Source organism: Centropristis striata, chromosome 8, assembly GCF_030273125.1.
Source record: "Centropristis striata isolate RG_2023a ecotype Rhode Island chromosome 8, C.striata_1.0, whole genome shotgun sequence".
NCBI classification, from domain to species: Eukaryota; Metazoa; Chordata; class Actinopteri; order Perciformes; family Serranidae; genus Centropristis; species Centropristis striata.
Genome location: NC_081524.1, coordinates 3,107,239 through 3,128,751, shown reverse-complemented (window position 1 = coordinate 3,128,751; position 21,513 = coordinate 3,107,239). Strand labels below are relative to the sequence as shown.

At 40.0% G+C, this 21,513-nt stretch overlaps 2 protein-coding genes across 2 annotated transcripts in view; one reads left to right on the top strand and one right to left on the bottom strand.

Annotated features, from left to right (window-relative positions):
• Positions 1-21,513, bottom strand: part of LOC131976252 (NACHT, LRR and PYD domains-containing protein 12-like) — a 177,852-nt gene that overhangs the window by 65,956 nt on the left and 90,383 nt on the right. The gene's annotated exons all lie outside the window — the stretch shown is intronic.
• LOC131976256 (NACHT, LRR and PYD domains-containing protein 12-like) lies at positions 722-15,234 on the top strand. Its single transcript, XM_059339194.1, has 11 exons — positions 722-753; positions 1,879-1,956; positions 2,932-3,066; positions 3,736-3,774; positions 3,919-3,971; positions 4,126-5,920; positions 9,063-9,236; positions 9,667-9,840; positions 13,186-13,359; positions 14,402-14,575; positions 15,075-15,234. The coding sequence occupies exons 1-11, from the start codon at positions 722-724 to the stop codon at positions 15,232-15,234; spliced, it is 2,988 nt and encodes a 995-aa protein (XP_059195177.1).

Below are 21,513 nucleotides of genomic sequence, written 5' to 3'. Positions count from 1 at the left end.
ATCCCGAATTGCTCTTTCACAGTACAACAAAGCCCTGTACACCGCTCGACTTATATCTGTTGTATTTCCCAGCATTGATTCTTCAGCAAGTCTCAATGCGGCCCTATCTTCCAGCCCTACATCACATCAGGACAGACCCCCCTGATCTACATGTTCCCCTCAATCATGGTGTTAACAGAGTTAAGTTCACAGAGTGAGTTCCCACAATGCCTTGCGTCTTGAATATCAAGTAGGTCGCCGCCTACTTCATGTCCCACCATGCAGGAAACACCAAATTTCCATAACACTTCCCCCCTTTTGACTAACATATGTGTAGTCAACTACAAACTAGAAATTTGGTTGCAGGCAGAGGGGGAACTGTATCACTGAACTTAACCTAGTTACACCATGGCTTGTAACTGGAGAGTTGACAGTTCGAATCCCAGGACTGACAAGCCAAGGACAGTAATATGCTGCCCACTGCTCTTTGCACTTGTGTGTAAAAAAAAAAAAAAGGATGAGTTAAATGCAGAGGGTGAATTTCCCCATTGTGGGATTGATAAAGTAGTTAATCATTCAGTCATAATTAATTTCTTTAATTACACATATTCAAAATTAGAGTACAGTCACTATAACTATAAAATAAACATTTTTAAATTATTCTTACATAAAAAAATAACATTATTGGTAACTGTGTATGTGTGTTTCCAGTGTTACTGGTTTACCTCTCAGACTTGAGGAGATGAGTGATTCAGAAGAAGAGGACAGATCAAAGTCTCCAGTCTCCAGCTGTCCCTCTCTCAAGAGTGACCGGAGTAAAGGACATGTTCCAAACTTCAGTAATGAACCTGGACCCTCAGACACGAAGTAAGAGACTGTTTCTCCTGTTAATTTACCTGTTGATGATTCTGTGCAGTAGAATACTGTAAAGAAACGTAGTTGAGTACGGTAAAGATATGGTGTACAGTACAGTAAAAATAACAACTCCGTAGAGTGCAGTGTTGTAAATAATGTGTGTTGTGGCAGTTTTGACAACTGCACTAAGTTAATAGGTGAACTGGCCAAACATGAAGCACACAATACTCTGTTCAGCAAGTTTCATTAGCACATTCGTATTCCATACACTGCACAATCCTGAATGGCTCTTTCACAGTACAACAAAGCCCCGTACACCGCTCGACTTATATCTGTTGTATTTCCCAGCATTGGTTCTTCAGCAAGTCTCAATGTGGCCCTATCTTCCCGCGCTATACATCACATCGGGACAGACCCCCCTGATCTACATGTTCCCCTCAATCATGGTGTTATCAGAGTTAAGTTCACAGAGTGAGTTCCCACAATGCCTTTGGTCTTGAATATCAAGTAGGTCGCTGCCTACTTCATGTCCCACCATGCAGGAAACACCAAATTTCCTTCACACTTCCCCCCTTTTTACTAACATATGTGTAGTCAACTACAAACTAGAAATTTGGTTGCAGGCCGAGGGAGAACTGTATCACTGAACTTAACCTAGTTACACCATGGCTTGTAACTGGAGAGTTGCCAGTTCGAATCCCAGGACTGACAAGCCAAGGACAGTAATATGCTGCTCACTGCTCTTTGCACTTGTGTGTAAAAAAAAAGGATGAGTTAAATGCAGCGGGTGAATTTCCCCATTGTGGGATTGATAAAGTAGTTAATCATTCAATCATAATTAATTTCTTTAATTACACATATGCAAAATTAGAGTACAGTCACTATAATAACTATAAAATAAACATTTTTAAATTATTCTTACATAAAAAAATAACATTATTGGTGACTGTGTATGTGTGTTTCCAGTGTTACTGGTTTACCTCTCAGACTTGAGGAGATGAGTGATTCAGAAGAAGAGGACAGATCAAAGTCTCCAGTCTCCAGCTGTCCCTCTCTCAAGAGTGACCGGAGTAAAGGACATGTTCCAAACTTCAGTAATGAACCTGGACCCTCAGACACGAAGTAAGAGACTGTTTCTCCTGTTAATTTACCTGTTGATGATTCTGTGCAGTAGAATACTGTAAAGAAACGTAGTTGAGTACGGTAAAGATATGGTGTACAGTACAGTAAAAATAACAACTCCGTAGAGTGCAGTGTTGTAAATAATGTGTGTTGTGGCAGTTTTGACAACTGCACTAAGTTAATAGGTGAACTGGCCAAACATGAAGCACACAATACTCTGTTCAGCAAGTTTCATTAGCACATTCGTATTCCATACACTGCACAATCCTGAATGGCTCTTTCACAGTACAACAAAGCCCCGTACACCGCTCGACTTATATCTGTTGTATTTCCCAGCATTGGTTCTTCAGCAAGTCTCAATGTGGCCCTATCTTCCCGCGCTATACATCACATCGGGACAGACCCCCCTGATCTACATGTTCCCCTCAATCATGGTGTTATCAGAGTTAAGTTCACAGAGTGAGTTCCCACAATGCCTTTGGTCTTGAATATCAAGTAGGTCGCTGCCTACTTCATGTCCCACCATGCAGGAAACACCAAATTTCCTTCACACTTCCCCCCTTTTTACTAACATATGTGTAGTCAACTACAAACTAGAAATTTGGTTGCAGGCCGAGGGAGAACTGTATCACTGAACTTAACCTAGTTACACCATGGCTTGTAACTGGAGAGTTGCCAGTTCGAATCCCAGGACTGACAAGCCAAGGACAGTAATATGCTGCTCACTGCTCTTTGCACTTGTGTGTAAAAAAAAAGGATGAGTTAAATGCAGCGGGTGAATTTCCCCATTGTGGGATTGATAAAGTAGTTAATCATTCAATCATAATTAATTTCTTTAATTACACATATGCAAAATTAGAGTACAGTCACTATAATAACTATAAAATAAACATTTTTAAATTATTCTTACATAAAAAAATAACATTATTGGTGACTGTGTATGTGTGTTTCCAGTGTTACTGGTTTACCTCTCAGACTTGAGGAGATGAGTGATTCAGAAGAAGAGGACAGATCAAAGTCTCCAGTCTCCAGCTGTCCCTCTCTCAAGAGTGACCGGAGTAAAGGACATGTTCCAAACTTCAGTAATGAACCTGGACCCTCAGACACGAAGTAAGAGACTGTTTCTCCTGTTAATTTACCTGTTGATGATTCTGTGCAGTAGAATACTGTAAAGAAACGTAGTTGAGTACGGTAAAGGTATGGTGTACAGTACAGTAAAAATAACAACTCCGTAGAGTGCAGTGTTGTAAATAATGTGTGTTGTGGCAGTTTTGACAACTGCACTAAGTTAATAGGTGAGCTGGCCAAACATGAAGCACACAATACTCTGTTCAGCAAGTTTCATTAGCACATTCGTATTCCATACACTGCACGATCCCGAATTGCTCTTTCACAGTACAACAAAGCCCCGTACACCGCTCGACTTATATCTGTTGTATTTCTCAGCATTGATTCTTCAGCAAGTCTCAATGTGGCCCTATCTTCCATCACATCAGGACAGACCCCCCTGATCTACATGTTCCCCTCAATCATGGTGTTATCAGAGTTAAGTTCACAGAGTGAGTTCCCACAATGCCTTGCATCTTGAATATCAAGTAGGTCGCCACCTACTTCATGTCCCACCATGCAGGAAACACCAAATTTCCTTCACATGTGTGATAAAGATATGCAGTGATACAGAAGTAAAACACAATAGAGTTAACTAAACTCAGCACAGGACAGAAAATAAATGCATGTGTTATATTTATAGAGTTATAAATAATGTGTTCATCTCCACAGAGAGAGGAAGAGGAGTCATGTTTCTGAGGAGGAGCAGCCGTGCTGCTGTGGTTTGTGTCAGGACGTCCTGAAGGATCAGGTCTCTACCAGCTGTGGACACTGGTTCTGCAGACAGTGCATCACCTCATACTGGGACCAGTCTGCTTCACCAGGAGACTCCTCCTGTCCCAAGTGTCGAGAAAGATCTAGAACAAGAGCTGGACTGCAGTCAGCCAGTGAGACCAGCACTGCACAAGGTAAGACTGTACACCTGTTTGATGATGTCATAGTTTTCATTGTGTCATTTTTTTTTATTAATTATGAATTTAAAACACTTTACTTCATTTTATTTTTTCCTCCCAGATCCTCAAAAACTTTGTCTTTGGTCTCACATTTGTCCTTCTCTTTCAGCAGCTGGTGGTCTGCAGGAGGTTTTAGATGAACAAAAGATCAGTCTGAAGCGGAGATGTGAACATGTGACTGAAGGAAGTGATGGAACAGGAAGTGGATCCCTCCTCAACAGGATCTACACTGAGCTCTACATCACAGAGGGACAGAGTGAAGAGGTTAATACACAACATGAGGTGCGGCAGCTGGAGACAGCTTCCAAGATGGAGGCCCTCCATGACACTCCAATCAAGTGCCAGGACATCTTTAAAGCCTTACCTGACCAACAGGGACACATCAGAGTGGTTCTGACGAACGGCGTCGCTGGCGTTGGAAAGACCTTCTTGGTGCAGAAGTTCAGTCTGGACTGGGCAGAGGGTTTGGAGAACCAAGATGTCAGTGTGGTGATTCTGCTTTCGTTCAGGGAGCTGAACTTGATCAGAGATGAGCAGTACAGTCTCCTGGAGCTGCTCCATGTTTTCCATCCAACATTACAGAAGGTCACAGCAGAGAAGCTCGTCGTCTGTAAACTTCTGTTCATCTTTGACGGCCTGGATGAAAGCAGACTTTCACTGGATTTCAACAACAAGGAGGTTGTGTCTGATGTCACTCAGAAGTCATCGGTCAACATGCTGCTGACAAACCTCATCGAGGGGAATCTGCTTCCCTCGGCTCTCGTCTGGATAACTTCCCGACCCGCAGCAGCCAATCAGATCCCTCCTGAGTGTGTCGACAGGGTGACAGAAGTACGAGGCTTCACTGACGCCCAGAAGGAGGAGTACTTCAGGAGGAGGGTCAGTGATGAAGGGCGCTCCAAAACAATCATCTCACACATCCAGACATCTAGGAGCCTCCACATCATGTGTCTGATCCCAGTCTTCTGCTGGATCACTGCTACAGTTCTGGACCACATGTTGACTACAGAGCAGAGAGGAGAGCTGCCCAAGACCCTGACTGACCTGTACTCACACTTCCTGCTGGCTCAGATAAAGAAGAAGAAGCAGAAGTATGATGAGGGACATGAGACAAGTCCACAGGAGCTGATGGAGGCTGACAGAGAAGTTCTTCTGAAGCTGGGGAGGCTGGCATTTGAACAGCTGCAGGAAGGAAACATCATGTTCTACCAAGAAGACCTGGAGCGCTGTGGTCTCGATGTCACAGAGGCTTCGTTGTACTCAGGAGTTTGCACAGAGATCTTCAAAAGAGAGAGTGTGATCTTCCAGAAAACAGTCTACTGCTTCGTTCATCTGAGCGTTCAGGAGTTTCTGGCTGCAGTCTACCTGTTCCACTGTTACACCACCAGGAACACAGAGGTACTGGAGGCTTTCTTTGGGACCGACTGGTATAATCACTCCTCCCTGGATGACTTCTTGACAGGAGCCATGAAGAAATCCCTAAAAAGTGAAAATGGACACCTGGACCTGTTTGTCCGTTTCCTCCACGGCCTCTCTCTGGAGTCCAACCACAGACTGTTAGGAGGCCTGCTGGGTCAGACAGACAGCAGTCAAGAAATTATCCAGAGAGCCATTAATAAGCTGAAGAAGATGAACACTAATGAGATCTCTCCTGACAGAAGCATCAACATCTTCCACTGTCTGACGGAGATGAACGACCTCTCAGTACATCAGGAGATCCAAGAGTTCCTGAAGTCAAAGAAAAGATCAGAGAAGAGACTCTCTGAGATCCACTGCTCAGCTCTGGCCTACATGCTGCAGATGTCAGCGGAGGTTCTGGATGAGTTGGACCTTACAGAGTACAACACAACAGAGGAGGGACGGCGGAGACTTATTTCAGCTGTGAGGAGCTGCAGAAAAGCTGTGTAAGTCCAGATATGATTAACTTCATAAATCAGATCAGAGTAGAAGATTTAGTCCTTTAAATGAACACTATAAAATTCTCACTAGGGGACCCCACTACCTGCTCGTCATGTTCCACTTGGTTATTACAAAACATTATTAAATTACATTAAACAGTTATATTTTAATCCTAGATGTTCTTGAGTTGTTTAAAGTGCTGTAAGAGCAAAACACTTTTTTTTTTAAATAAATATTGTTTCACAAATTAAGAACAACACACAAACACTTAAAGACAATAAGGTATAGAGTTATAAAAGGTATAAAATATCACAACAAGAATAAATAATTGAATGACATGAAAAAAATATTAAATATAGAATAAATAGCTATGTATGTAAAGGAGGCTAATGAGGAGTGGTAGCATGTAGAGGGAAGTTATAAGATAATATGAATGTAAATATATTGAACTATAACATTATTGCACTTAGACGGTAAAGAACAGGACGTAGCAGATACAGAAAACAAATGAAGGTTGTGTGTGGATCTAATTATTTTGAGTATTCATGGTGGTGATAGCTCGAGGAAAGAAGCTATCTCTCAGTCTGTTTGTCCATGTTTTATTTGTCCTGTAGCGTCTGCCGGAGGGCAGCAGGTCAAACAGATGATGACCGGGGTGGTGATTGTCCTTGATTATTTTTTCAGCAGAGAGCAGCCAATGATCTTTTGTGTAGTATTGATCACTCTCTGCAACGCTTTCCTGTCTGCTGCTGTGCAACCAGCATGTCAGGATTCTCTTGACGGTAGCTCGATAGAAGGCAACCATCAGCTTCTCCTACAGGTTGTTTTTCCTGAGCACTCTCAGGAAGTGGAGACGCTGCTGTGCCTTCTTCACCACCGCTGTGGTGTTAGCAGTCCAGGAGAGGTCGTCGGAAATGTACACCCTGAGGAATTTAAGAGTGCACTCTTTCTACACAGTCCCCATTTATGTAGAGTGGTGCTAAATTCCAGAATTATTATTTTAGTTTTTGTGGTGTTGAGAGTGAGGCTATTTGCTGTACACCACGCTGTGAGTCCTTTGACTTCATCTCTGTAGGCCGACTCCTCCTCACCAGAAATGAGTCCGACCACAGTGGTGTCGTCAGCAAACTTTATAAAGGTGTTTGAGATATGGGTCTGGGAGCAGTCAAATGTGTACAGTGTGTACAAAAGAGGGCTCAGTACACATCCTTGGGAGGAGCCAGTGCTGAGTGTTAAGGTGTGGGAGAGGTGGGGGCCAAGTCTGACTGATTGTGGACAGTTTGTGAGGAAATCCTTAATCCGGTGGCAGATGGGGGTGGAGAGGCCCAGGTGGGTAAGTTTCCCAACTAGGATCTCCGGAATAATGTTGTTGAAGGCTGAGGAGAAGTCAAAGAAGAGAATCCTGACATAGTTCCCCCAATGCTCCTGGTGGCTCAGTGCAGAGTGGAGCGCTATGCTGATGGCGTCCTAAGTGGAGCGGTTTGTCCTATATGCAAACTGATGGTGGTCGAAAATGGGAGGTAGACAGGACTCTGATATTAGTTTCTCAAAACACTTCATGATTACATGCTTAAGTGCAACAGGCCTGTAATCATTGAGGCTGTCTACCACGGGACAGGGATTATGATTGAAGATTTCAGGCATGGCGGTATAATGGCTTATGATAGGGACAGGTGTTACGGTTGGACTGTTGTGTTTGTTTTTCTTTTGTTTTCTTGCTTCCTTAAGGGTCCGCCTCCTGCTCCTCACAGTTGTGGTGTGTTTTCAGGCGCACCTGTGATCGATTGCTGATTAAGTGTTAAATAGACTTAAATATGCTGGTGAGGATCCCAGTTAGCTCAGCAGCGCAGGCTCTGAGTACCTTCCCAGGTACACCGTCGGGGCCGGCCGCCTTCCTGGGGTTCACTGACCTCAACACACGTCTCACTTCATGTTCGTGAAGTTTCAGAGTGTTGCTGCTGGAGGGTAGAGGGTGTGCTGTGACTGTTGAGGACCTGTCAACCTCAAAGCGGGCAAAGAAGCTGTTTAATTCCTCCGCCAGCAAGGCGTCGGTCCGCATGGATGTCTGGTTTCTGCCTCTGTAGTTGGTCATGTGGTTTATGCCCTGTCACATCTTCCTGGTGTCATTGTCAGTGAAGTGGTCCTCAATCCTCCTCTTGTATGCCAGCTTGGCATCCCTGATGCCTCTTCTCAGATCAGACCTGGCCGCGCAGTACAGGGCCTTGTCACCTGATCTGAAGGCGGTGTTGCAGCTCTTGAGGAGAATCTGGACCTTGCTGTTCATCCAGGGTTTCTGGTTTGGAAATACCCTGAAGCGTTTACTGACAGTGACACTGTCAATACAGCTTTTAATGTAGGAAAGTACAGTGTCTGTGTAATCCTGGAGGTTGTGGTGTTCAAATAAATAGGGTCCAGGAGAAGCAGTCCTGCAGCTGAGAGAGAGCTCCCTCAGGCCAAGTTTTTACTGTCTTTGTTTGTGGCTTCATTTTCCTCCGGAGGGGGCTGTATGTGGGGGTGAGGGACTGGCAGAGATGGTCCGAACCAGCGAGGTGGGGGAGGGGAGTGGCTTTGTAGGCATGCTTAATATTTGAATAAGCATGGTCTAGAGTTCTATCCCCCTCTGGTGGCACACTTCACATACTGGACGAATTTATGGAGAAGAGTCTTTAAACACGCTTGGTTGAAGTCACCGGCAACAATAAGGATTCCGTTTGGGTGGGCGAGCTGTTATTTGTTAAGGGTAGCGAACAGGAGGCTAAGTGCTGTGCTAACTTTAGCATCCAGTGGCATGTAAAAAACAGTCACAATGACTACCGTCAGCCCTCTCTGTAAATAGAACGGTCTGCACAAGACTGCCAGAACCTCTAAATCAGGAGAGCAGTGGGTGTCAATGATCCTGCTGTTGCTGCACCTCCTTCATCTCCAAGATGAAATCAAAAAAATCTTACAGGTATGCAGGTATGAGAGGGAGAGAGAGAGAGAGAGAGAGAGAGAGAGAGAGAGAGAGAGAGAGAGAGAGAGATGAGAATTATTATTTCATGTCAAACACAGTGAGATAAGATGAGCTGAACTTCATCAAATGCATGATGTGAATATAAATTGTCCTCTTTCATAGTTACATTCACTTTAATATATTTGTGATGACAGGATTTCTGGCTGCACACTCTCAAAGACTCACTTTGAAGTTGTGGCCTCAGCTCTGAAGTCCAACCCCTCCCATCTGAGAGAGCTGGACCTGAGTAGCAACATCCTGAAGGATTCAGATGTGAAGCAGCTGTGTGATGGACTTCAGAGTCCAAACTGTAAACTGGAGAGTCTGAGGTCAGTTCACTGACTGCAGCTGTATATTTTTGTGTATTTTAAATGTAAACTGTATTTTATATTTCAATTCTTGACTGAGGTTACACATTTTTGTTTAATTCATTTTCTGAATTTGCTTGAGCACATATCATTTTTAAATTATTTTTTCCCTCCTTCCAGATGACTGATGAATAAAATAATATAGAAAGTAAATGTTTAACAGGACCATTTTCAGCTTTCACAGAATCACATTGTGTCCATCAGCCAGTGAAGATGATATTAGAGTGTGAGAGAAAATTAATTAGAAATATCGGATGATCCGCAGTTACAGCAGGACAAAGTCTCTCTACTTATTAATCAGGAAACATTGAGCATGAACACATTTAAAACCTGAACAGATCTGATTGGATAATAAATTGATTTTTATCTACATCATTTATTCTTTATTCAGATTTTGGGGCTGCAGTATGTCAGAGATCAGCTGTGCTTCTCTGGCCTCAGCTCTGAAGTCCAATCCCTCCCATCTGAGAGAGCTGGAACTGAGTCACAACAAGCTGCAGGATTCAGCAGTGAAGCAGCTGTGTGATTTTCTGGAGAACCCACACTGCAAACTGGAGACTCTGAGGTCAGTTCACTGACTATGTTACTGCTGTTCAGTAAGTGCAATCGTCTGCATGATTATGATAACACATTTGTTGTTTTACATAATCTGAGGCAGTGAAAGAGGCCTCAGAAAGGTAAATACATTAACAGAACTGGGACCACACTATGTAGTAGAGGTGTGGGAAAAAATCAATACAGCATAGTATATAGTGATGATATTATATTGATTCATGAGAGAATTCACGACACCAAAGGACGTAATACTTCCAAAAAGAGATTACAAATACATCACGGGAAAGGTCTTGGCCTGGAGAGTAACATATATCAATTTCAAGGTTTTATAATATTCTTGCTTTGAGATATTGACCTTTGAACCTTAACCCTGGGGCATATTTAAATGATTATAACTAAGAGACAAATAGGGTTACAGACATGGGACCTACTGTTATAGAAAGGTGTTGACGTGGACTATAATGTGAGCATAGTCACTAAGGGGTGGGAGTGGGGGGGCTTTAGGATATGCTGAAAAAATAAAAAATCCCCCATTGAACAAGACAATATTTAAAGTCTGATGCCAAAAATGTGATTGACATCCCCTCAAACCCCTGGAAAGCCACTAATTAAGTATTTCCAACTTCCAATTTTAGGGGAAACCCTGTTTTATTAAAAACAACTACAACTCCCTAGACCTCTCTTCAGTACTTATGTCAACACCAGTGACATTTTGTAGTTCTTCCGTATTACGGTTGTGAAAACCTATTTCTACCCAATATATCGAATATCACACACTGTCTAATAAATTATTATACTGTATGTATATTATCTATGCTGAAAAAAAAGACAACAATGTTTGTTTAATGAAGATATTTTCTTTTTTCAGATTGTTTGTCTGCAGTTTGTCAGGGGTCAGCTGTGCTTCTCTGGCCTCAGCTCTGAAGTCCAACCCCTCCCATATGAGAGAGCTGCAGCTGAGTCTCAACGAGCTGCAGGATTCAGGAGTGAAGCAGCTGTGTGATTTTCTGGAGAATCCATACTGCAGACTGGAGACTCTGGGGTCAGTTCACTGACTGTACATTTTATATGTTTAAATATAACTTGAACCTAATCTATAGTATATACTGTATATATGTAAGTAACATCAATAGTGTCATACGTTTCCTTTAGTTCATATTTATTCTTGATCTTGTACTAGAAACAGAAAAAAAACAATTTCTTAAAGAAACTGTAGGAAATATCAACTGTTAAAGTACAGTCAGGTTCATAAATATTTGGACATTGACACAATTTCTGCATTTCGGGTATGTACACCACCACAATGGATTTAAAATGAAACATTCAAAATGTGCTTCAAGTACACTATCATGAGGGTGCTTACATCCAAATCAGGTGAACGGTGTAGGAATTACAACACATTTTATATGTGCCCTCCACCTTTCTAGGGGACCAAAAGTAATTGGACAATTGGCTGCTCAGCTGTTCAATGGCCAGGTTTGTGCTATTCCCTCGTTATTTCATGTACAAGGAGCAGATAAAAGGTCTAGAGACAATTTCAAGTATGGTATATGCGTTTGGAATCTGGTGAGGTCAACTCTCAACAAAATGTTCAAAAGAGCTGTCACTATCAGTGAAGCAAGCCATCCTTAGGCTGAAAAATCAAAACATACCCATCAGAGAGATAGCAAAGACATTGGGTGTAGCCAGATCAACTGTTAGGTACATTCTTAAAAAGAAAGAACGCATTGGTTAGCTCAGCAATGCCAAAAGACCCAGAAGACCACGAAAGACAAGTGTGGTGGATGACAGAAGAATCAAGGTTATCAAGAAAAACCCCTTCACAACAGTTGGACAGATCAAGAACACTCTCCAAGTGGTAGGCGTATCTGTGTCAAAAACAGGAAGGCCAGATAAGAGTTTGAAAAAAAAAAAAAAAACATCTAAAAGAGCCTACGCAGTTCTGGAAAAAACATCCTATGGACAGATGAGACAAAGATCAACTTGTACCAGAATAATGGGAAGCATACTGCAAAAGCAATCAAAGACTTTTTTAAGGCAAAGAAGTAAAGAAGTGAAATGTTCTGCAATGGCCAAGTCAATCACCTGACCTGAATCCAAATGAGCATGCATTTCACTTGCTGAAGACAAAACTGAAGGCGAAATGCCCCAAGAACAAGCAGGAACTGAAGACAGCTGCAGTAGAGGCATGGCAGAGCATCACCAGGGATGGAACCCAGCGTCTGGTGATGTCTATGGGTTTGAGACTCCTGGCTGTCATGTAAGTATTTTTACATTACATTACATGTCATTTAGCTGACGCTTTTGTCCAAAGCGACTTACAATAAGTGCATTCAACCTGAGGGTGCTAGACTTAGACCACAGGAATCAACTAAGTACACAACTTTACGGGCCAACTGTCATCGCTACAGGAGTGCTATATGTTAAAGAAGAAAAGAAGAGAAGAAGAGAAAAGAAGAAGAGCATTTAAAATATATATATATATATATATATATGTTAGGTGACCATGACTTAACCGAGGTATTGTTGGAAGAGATAGGTTTTCAGCCTGCGGCGGAAGATGTACAGGCTGTCTGAGCTCCTGATGTCGGTGGGGAGCTCGTTCCACCATTTGGGAGCCAGGACAGAGAAAAGTCTGGAAGTGGTTTTGAGGCGAGTTGACCCACGCAGGATGGGAGTCGCCAGCTGATTGGCTGATGCAGAGTGGAGAGGATGGGCAGGGGTGTAGGGTTTGACAAGCTCCTGACCCATTAGCAGCGGAGTACGCCAGAGCTAGAGTCTTGAAGCGTATAAGCGCAGCCACTGGTAGCCAATGAAGGGAGTGGAGGAGGGGTGTTGGAAAATTTGGGAGGGCAAATATAAAATGTATTGTAATTCTTGCACTGTTCACTTGATTTGGATGTAAATACCCTAAAATTAAAGCTGGAAGTCTGCACTTAAGGCACATTTTGATTGTTTCATTTCAAATCCATTGTGGTGGTGTACAGAGCCAAACTGCTGAAAATTGGGTCAATGTCCAAATATTTATGCACCTGACTGTACATGTGAAGTAAAATGATCATATCTGTACACAAAAGATTGTCTGAACTCTGAATTTGTTTTAATCCGATAAAGTTTACTTGCTGAAGTAGAAATATATTACTTTTGTTTCCATATATTTTAATGTGTTTTGACAATTACTAAAATTGAACGCTGATATTTTGATGTTCTGCAATAACAGAAAGACAAAGTTTTTTTGATTTAAGGGAAAAGCTCTTTGATTAAAACATAATGTTGAGCTGCACATTTAAACCCTGAACAGATCTGATTGGATAATATGTTTATTTTTTATCTCCATCATTTATTCTTTATTCAGATTGTGGCGCAGCTGTTTGTCAGAGATCAGCTGTACGTCTCTGGCCTCAGCACTGAAGTCCAACCCCTCCCATCTGAGAGAGCTGGACCTGAGAGAGAACAAACTGCAGGATTCAGGAGTTAAGCAGCTGTGTGATTTTCTGGAGAGCCCACACTGCAGACTGGAGACTCTGAGGTTAGTTCATTGACTTTCTAATACTGCTGTACATCTCATATGTTTAAATAACACTTTGAACCTTATCTATATATCCAGTATATGTTTGTACTGTTTCTAAAAGACACTGTAGAAAATTATCACTATTTGTGAAATAATTTTTATTTTTGCAGTGTTAAGGAAATGGTCACATCTGTATACAAAAGATTAATTTTATTTAATTTTATTAAAAACCAATATGCAACAGACTGCATCTTAAAATTGTGAAGACTTCAAAAGACATCAAAATGTTCAGAGAATCAGGAGAAATCTCTATGCAGGGACAAGGCCAGAGGTCAGAGCTGGATGCTCGTGATCTTCTGCATTAAAAAGAGGCATCAGTGTATGTCGATCTCTGACCGCCCGGTAGGGTGGCCATTTCCTTCACATCAAAAAGGAGGACACTTTGCATACACGGGGACACGCAAGCAGATATTTGTTTGGTATGATCCGGTTTTAAGCAGAGTTGTACTCCAATCAGCTCGATACTTGTTAGTGCTAGCATGTCTCTGATAGCTGCTTTGCCTTTGCTGCTCATATTTATAAATATATATATATATATATATATATGACCCTACGGCCCGGACAGGTTGATTGGATTTAGTTCGGCGCACGCACATACGTTGGGGAAACACTGGGAAATTACTGCATGGGCTCAGGAAGTTTTCCAGACATCACTGTCTGTGAATACAGTTCACCGTCCAATCCACAAATGCAAGTCAAAGCTGTATCATGCAAAAAGAAGAAACCATATGTGATCACAATCCAGAAACGCAGTCATCTTCTCTGGGCCAAAGCTCATTTAAAATGATCTGAGGCAACATGGAAAACTGTTTTGTTGTCAGATGAATCAAAATTTTAAATTATTTTTGGAAACCACGGACACCGTGTCCTTCAGTCTAAAGAGGAGAGGGACCATCCAGCCTGTTATCAGCGGACAGTTAAAGCTACAAATTTAAACCCTGAACAGATCTGATTGGATAATAAATTTATTTTTTATCTCTATCATTTATTCTTTATTCAGACTGAGTCGCTGCAGTTTGTCAGAAATTAGCTGCGCTTCTCTGGTCTCAGCTCTGAAATCCAACCCCTCCCATCTGAGAGAACTAGAGCTGACTGACAACAAGCTGCAGGATTCAGGAGTGAAGCAGCTGTGTGACTTTCTGGAGAGTCCAAACTGCAGACTGAAGACTCTGAGGTCAGTTCACTGACTCTTTGTTACTGCTGTACATCTGATATGTTTTAATAAAACTTGAACCTTATCTATATACTGTACGGACATAAATTACATTCATAGTGCTTTACATTTCCTTTAGTTCATTTGTTTTTCATCTTGTACTAAACAAAAAGCTGTTTCTTAAAGAAACTGTAGAAATTATCAATTGCTAAAGTAAATTATTTTTTGTAATGTGTCACATCTGAATACAAAAGATCGTCTAAACTCATTTTCAGTTTCCTTGCTGAAGTAGAATATATTATTTTTGTTTTCATTGATTTTAATGTGTTTTTACAAACAATAAAATCTAAAGCTGATATTATGATGACGACAATAACAGAATGACAACGTTATTCTACTAATTCTGGTGAATATTGCTTTGATTAGAACATAAAAATATTGAGCTGTATATTTTAAAACCTGAACAGATCTGATTGGATAATAAATTGATTTTTATCTCCATCATTTATTCTTCATTCAGATTGTTGGAATGCAGTTTGTCAGAGATCAGCTGTGCTTTTTTGGCATCAGCTCTGAAGTCCAACCCCTCCCATCTGAAAGAGCTGGACCTGAGAAAAAATGAGCTGCAGGATTCAGGAGTGAAGCTGCTCTCTGGTCATGTGGAGAATCTGAACTGCTGACTGGAAACCCTGTGGTCAGTAAGAGTACTCATGCTGGTTCTACAGTGTTCTAATAAACACAGGGTGGTTAATGTGTAACTCACATTGAGGTTTCCCTCCACTTCCACCTTCTAGTGAAACAAATCAGTGATTTTACTCATGGAGTGCAGTTTCTCCTTTTCCTTATATTCTGTTTATTTTCTTTCTTCCACAAACTATAAAATTCAAGCTGACGATGCAAAGCCAAGCAACAGCTCAGTCAGCTGCATTTTTTAACAGACATTAATGAGACGCAACGTCTTAGATGTGAATTTTTTTGTACCAAACAGAGGCAGGGGAATCGTGACTTGTGTTCATTGAACTTGGATTGAGCCTAATTTCTATTAAAACAACTATATTTGTGTCTTTCTTAACCCAGGCTCCATTATCATCTGACGCGTCATACAAGTAATCCTATAAAATAACAAAACATGATTCAGACTTCTTTCATGGTTCATCAAGTTGTGATTCTCAACAAGAGTCTATTGTCTGTGCAGAGTTCATCAATAAACAGTACAGATGTTGACAAACAGACACAAAGGTCAGACATGGAGGCTAAAGGTTTTGCACCCAGCTTGACACCAGAGAGTGAACAGGAGGAATCATGGACACCATGACTGCATTCATAAAGCCTCATATATGTCTCCTCTTTCACTCCCACACTGATAGCAGCAAGCTACTAAACAAGGTGTTGGCCTGAACATTACTAGTGATTTGCGGTTCAGGTGGCTTGAACAAAACAGCATTACAACTATGACAAGCTGACAGAGGAACAAAGTAGCTAAGCCAGTACACTTAGAGTGATTATTGCTTCATTAACTGAACAAAAATTAACTTCTGGTAATGTTGAAGAATATAAACACAATATAAATGCTTCTTTTCCCTCAAAGGAGAACATAGGAAGTCATTTTCAGAGCAGATAGATGAACTTTAAGACAGAGTCCTCAATAACAAAATTGTGAAGTGATTGTTGGTTATATAACAAAAGTTTTTTTTCACAGTTATCTTCCAGTTGAGGGCAGCGTCCCAGCAGAGAATGGCATCCCAGCTAACAAGAATTGAAACTGAAGCAAAAGAGACGAAACTGATGATGAAGCTCTGTAACAGCTGAGTGTTTACAATCTCACATGACTGATTGTAATCTTTCAATGAGAAGTTTTGCTTTTAAACCCTATATTTTAAAAGTGATCAAACTTAAACTACATTGGATGACTGTTGAGCAGCAACACGATTCTATTAAGGGGTTGTGTCTGTGACCATGAACTAAAACAGACAAATGTTTCTGCTGTTATTCAGTGACCTTAACTGAAACGCACATAAAGAAGCCTTTTTTATGTCAGTGTCATTTCGGCTCCAAATCTGTTAAGTACATGTGTTGGCTGCAAAAAATAATATGGCAATGTCTAAAAGGCCGAACTTGTTGTTTTAATTTTGTTACTTTCTCAATTTCATTAAAAACAATAATTTCTCAGAGGTCCCCAGTGACCAGGGGACACAAGCAACTGCTCCATGTGTGAGAGTCAGAGTGTTGTTCTCGGTTTCAGCCACCAGATGGACGCACCTCACAGATGGACAGAGAAGATTAATTACTTTGAATACTGCACCCTCTTTACAGTTACACAGAGTAAAATAAATCTTAACAAATGACTAAAGGAAAAATAGATGACTGAGCTGTAACCCTCTCAACATCACACAGATCATTGTCTCTCAGTAGGCTTACTACTACAGTAACAATATAAAGACGAGACGAAAAAATAAGTTAATATCGGATGTTACGATCAACAATTTAACTGAGTCGGGGCGTCCCGGTGGCTCACACTGGTAGAGCGCTTACCATGAAGGCAGTGTGCTTGCTGCAGCGGACCCGGGTTCGAATCCGGCCTGAGGTCCCTTTGCTGCATGTCTTCCCCTCTGTCTCCCCCTTTCTATCTAATAAAGCAGTAAAAAATGCCAAAAAAAAAAATCCAAAAAACAACAACAATTTAACTGAGTCAATGTAGTTGGTACAGGTGATGCCACTATTGCCTTTTTTTCTTCTTTGACATGGCAGACAAATGTCTGTTTCAATGTCCAAATCTTTGTATGTCATGTTATGTAAAATATAAATAAAATACATATTCAAGTAGATCAAAGACATAAAATATAAACTAATGTGACACTACCTTGGAACATTGATGGCTAATTCATTATTGCTTTTTGAAAATATTTACTTTGAATACACTTTCTTTACCTCCTTGTGTTATCATTGTTGTAATAAAAGTGTATTTTAAGTCTCTTTCTTCAGCTTTGCCTCATTTTTTTTGCAGTTTCATTTGTAAAGAGCAATGTAAAAAAAATGTTTTAAAAATCCCTGTACGTGTAGGGTAAAGTCAGCTAAAATAGGCCGGCGTTAGTTAACAAAAATGGTACATAAGATTTGAGGGTCATAGTCATTATCATTCTACAACCAATCACAATAATTGATCTTGTATTGTTGCTACATCACTATTTGACGTGTTACAATAGTTTTGATGGTCTGAGGTGGACAGGGCAGAGTGTGACTTGGAGTCAGACAAACCAGGTGGTTAGTGAGTGTAATAGTGTAAATAATTATCTTATGTTTGTTGTTAAATTACAGTTAAATTGTGGATTACATGATTCTTCTGCCGTTTGTATTTTATCGTGAAAGTCCACAGCGGAAGTTGGAGTTGCTCTAATGGGTAAGTTGGCGTTCTGTTCACTCGGACAGAAACTGACTAAAAAGTGTAAACTGTGTTTCATATGATGTGCAAACTTCATCAGCATTTACCGCTGATATTGTTTACTAAGTGAAATGCCTGGAGAGACCGTAGTTGTTCTGCTCAATTGGAAAGTTAATTAAATGAAAACGAGTAGCAGTTTAGCCAGCCGCTAACGGCTCTGAGGAGTGACGCGACCTGTACGTCACTAATATGGAACTGTCCTTTGTAGTTTGAGCGGGAATATCAAAGCAGCTTTACATCATTGTGAACAGCTGTGGCTGTGTGAGGCCCGAGGGGGTTCCGCAGAGAAGCTGACAAAAGTAAAAAATAACATTCTTCAGACATGTTTGCTATATTTTTTTATTACAACAAGATGGCAGCAAAGCCTTCATTTGGTCCTTAAATGCAAAACAAGGAGCTTTAGAGTGTGAATACTTTTTTGAATACTGTCACCGTAAATAATTGTATTTGTTTTTGACTGTTACTTCACAAATATGTTTAATTTCTTTAATTTATATTTTCATCAACCTTTTTTATATATTCTATTTGCATGTATATTTTTCATATCAAACTATACTACCATATGATCACTGAAAAAAACAATCTTATGCTGTGGTTCGACCATGAACAGACGTCTAACTGACTTTATTGCATTTTGAACAGCTGTGGTTGTCTGTGTCTCATCTTGTTGCAGAATAAAGCCATTGAAATGCTCACTTTACTGAAATTAGACATCTATCCCTTCGAAAAAGGGTTGAGCATAAATGTTAAATTATCAATCAGTAATGAAAGCAAATGTAAATACTACTTAAAGAGACATATAGCTAAGACTACCAAATGTAAACGCATCATGGTTCTCCATCATGGTTAGCTGCTTGACCTGCTGACCTCCCCCATGCTGCTGCTGCCGTCACAATGGATGAAGACGACATCTGGGCAGCTCTTCCTCAAAGAAGGATAGAAGTCCTTTCCACCACAGACACCAGAAGTCATTGATGTCTGGCATAATGACGCTGTTTTCCAAGGTCTCTGCAGCTCTCTGGGCACCATGCTGACTATGGCAGGAAACTAAATGAGAGTAATAAATGCTTCAGGTAAAAAAATATAATATAAAAAAACCTAGAGAGTGCCTAAATATCGTTGACAATACTCATATGTGACATTTGTAGGATAAAATGGAAGAAGGGATCCACACCTCAATAATATATAACATTCTTCAAATTAATTATTTTTGTAGTACTTTTAAGACAGATAATGTCATCATAATGTCAGGTGCCTATAGTCAAGTAACAAAGAATGGAGTTTAAGTTTACTGACAAATGTGCTGAAAGAAAGAAATATAAAATGGCCTTTCTTTCTTTTAATTGGTATGATAATAATCCCAGACAGCCTGTCAGTGTCCTCCGTGGACTTATGTCTGTCAAATCATAACGTTAAATGCATCTTACATGTTAACTTATATGCACTGACACATCTGCAATGAGAAGTAACCTGCAGGTTTTCTAAATTAATACATTTGGGATAAGCTTACCTATGAGTAGAAGATATTAATAGGCAAAAATATCTGTAGAGCTACACAAGCCATAATCAATCCAACATTTACATAAGAATACTAACTATGACATGTCACTCAGCTCATTAACGTTAAGTTTATTAAGTTTAATGAAGGGGTATCCAAATTAACAAAGTTTAGCGAAAGTAAAATTAAATTCAACCCTTTATCAGGCGAAGAACTATATTTGGTAACTTCAGTGGAGATCAGCCTGGGTCCCCGTGTCTCTCTGTTTGGTCGTAGAACCACATGGACTTCTTCCAGCTAATCAACAAAGATCATGCTACATCACAGACAGTGACACCATGACATCTGACCAATCAATATGATAATAATATAATAATATTAACTTTATTGACCTGGACCTCCAATGTAAAAATTAAAAATTTAGAAAAAAAATCTGCAAGAAACAGTTGTGTTATTCTTCAATGACTTGTACGAGGAGAACTTGACTATGACGGCATATTAGGGCCAAGTATGAATAAAAATACAAACCTCTATTTCTAGAAAAAAGTTGCAAATTTACTAGATCAAAGTGGTAAATCTGCACAAAAAGAAGAAAAGTGGGGAAAAAAACAACTATTTTTCTCGCAGATTCACCACTTTAAATCTCATAAATCTGCACATCTATTACTACATTCTGGCTGTATGTAATATCCTCCAATATTCTCTAGGGTTGAACTTTGGAATTTGCAAGTATTTCAATGAGTGCCCTATTAAGGGTTAAATTCAGGTTAACTTGTTTGCCTTATGACAAGCAAGTAACCGTAAACGTTATGCTGATTCACAGTAACATTGGCGAGATCACTTGACAAAATCCAGTATTTCAAATTTCCCTTATTATATATTTTCAACATGTTGAAGCTGGTGTCCTAAAGTTTCAGGACACAGTGAAAAGATGAGGAGATGTAATGAGTATGAATCCTGGTGTGATCCAGCAGTTTTATTTTCACTCCAAGATTATCAGCATCATTAATGTCTTTAGCATTGTTAGTTAGTTCACAATAACAGAAAAAATACATTTCTATTAGATACTTAATAAATAAATAATAATATAATAATATAATAATAATAATAATTACGGGCCATAACCAATATAGGGATGAAAACGGGTGTGTGAAATGACAGTAGGTGGTTATTGTTGACGTTTTATTTTTTAAATGTATTATTACTATTTTTCTTTTTTTGTGTGTGTTGTTGTTGTTTTGTTTTGTTTGTTTGTTCATTGTTGTCTCATTGTGACTACATGGGTGTATGTGTACTTGTGTGTTTGTAAGTTAATAACAAGTTATGTATGTTAATAATGGTAATAACAAGTGTATATACTACATTACTATGTGTTATACATTCATATATATATATATATATATATATATATATTATTGTTGTTATATAACTTAATATAGTAAATTAATATAGGGAGAAGGGATTTAATAAGCTTTGACTCCTGTTGAACACAAATAAGTGTTGAGTCTTGTTGTGGTTTCATTTTATGCTGTTGTCTTGTATTTAGTGTTGTTCGTTTGTTTTGAATTGTTCATCTTTTATTTTGTGTTCAATTAAATTTTCATATCAAATAAATAAACAAATGAATATCTGCACACATAGGACTGTAATAACAGGCCAAGCTGTATTTAAATCAAATATGCATGTATATTAGAATGCAGGCAGTCACCAGTATCCAAACAATAACACTAATATTTGAGGGGAACAAACAGCTTTAACATGCAAGCTGTCATTAGTTAAAACACAGTACAATGGCGCTACCTATCGGCTAAACAAGGTAAATGCTGCTGGCAGCCACACACAACAGGCTCATTATCTGTATATGAACAGGCGGACAGCGCGACATCGTTTTCGGCGATTATATGGATATATAACACTAAACAATAGACAATGGGGTCACTGACATTACTTCACGGACTTAATGCTCTGAAGGACGGTGAATATCGGGCGAACGGCGATGCACGGAAACTGCTGCAGTCACTT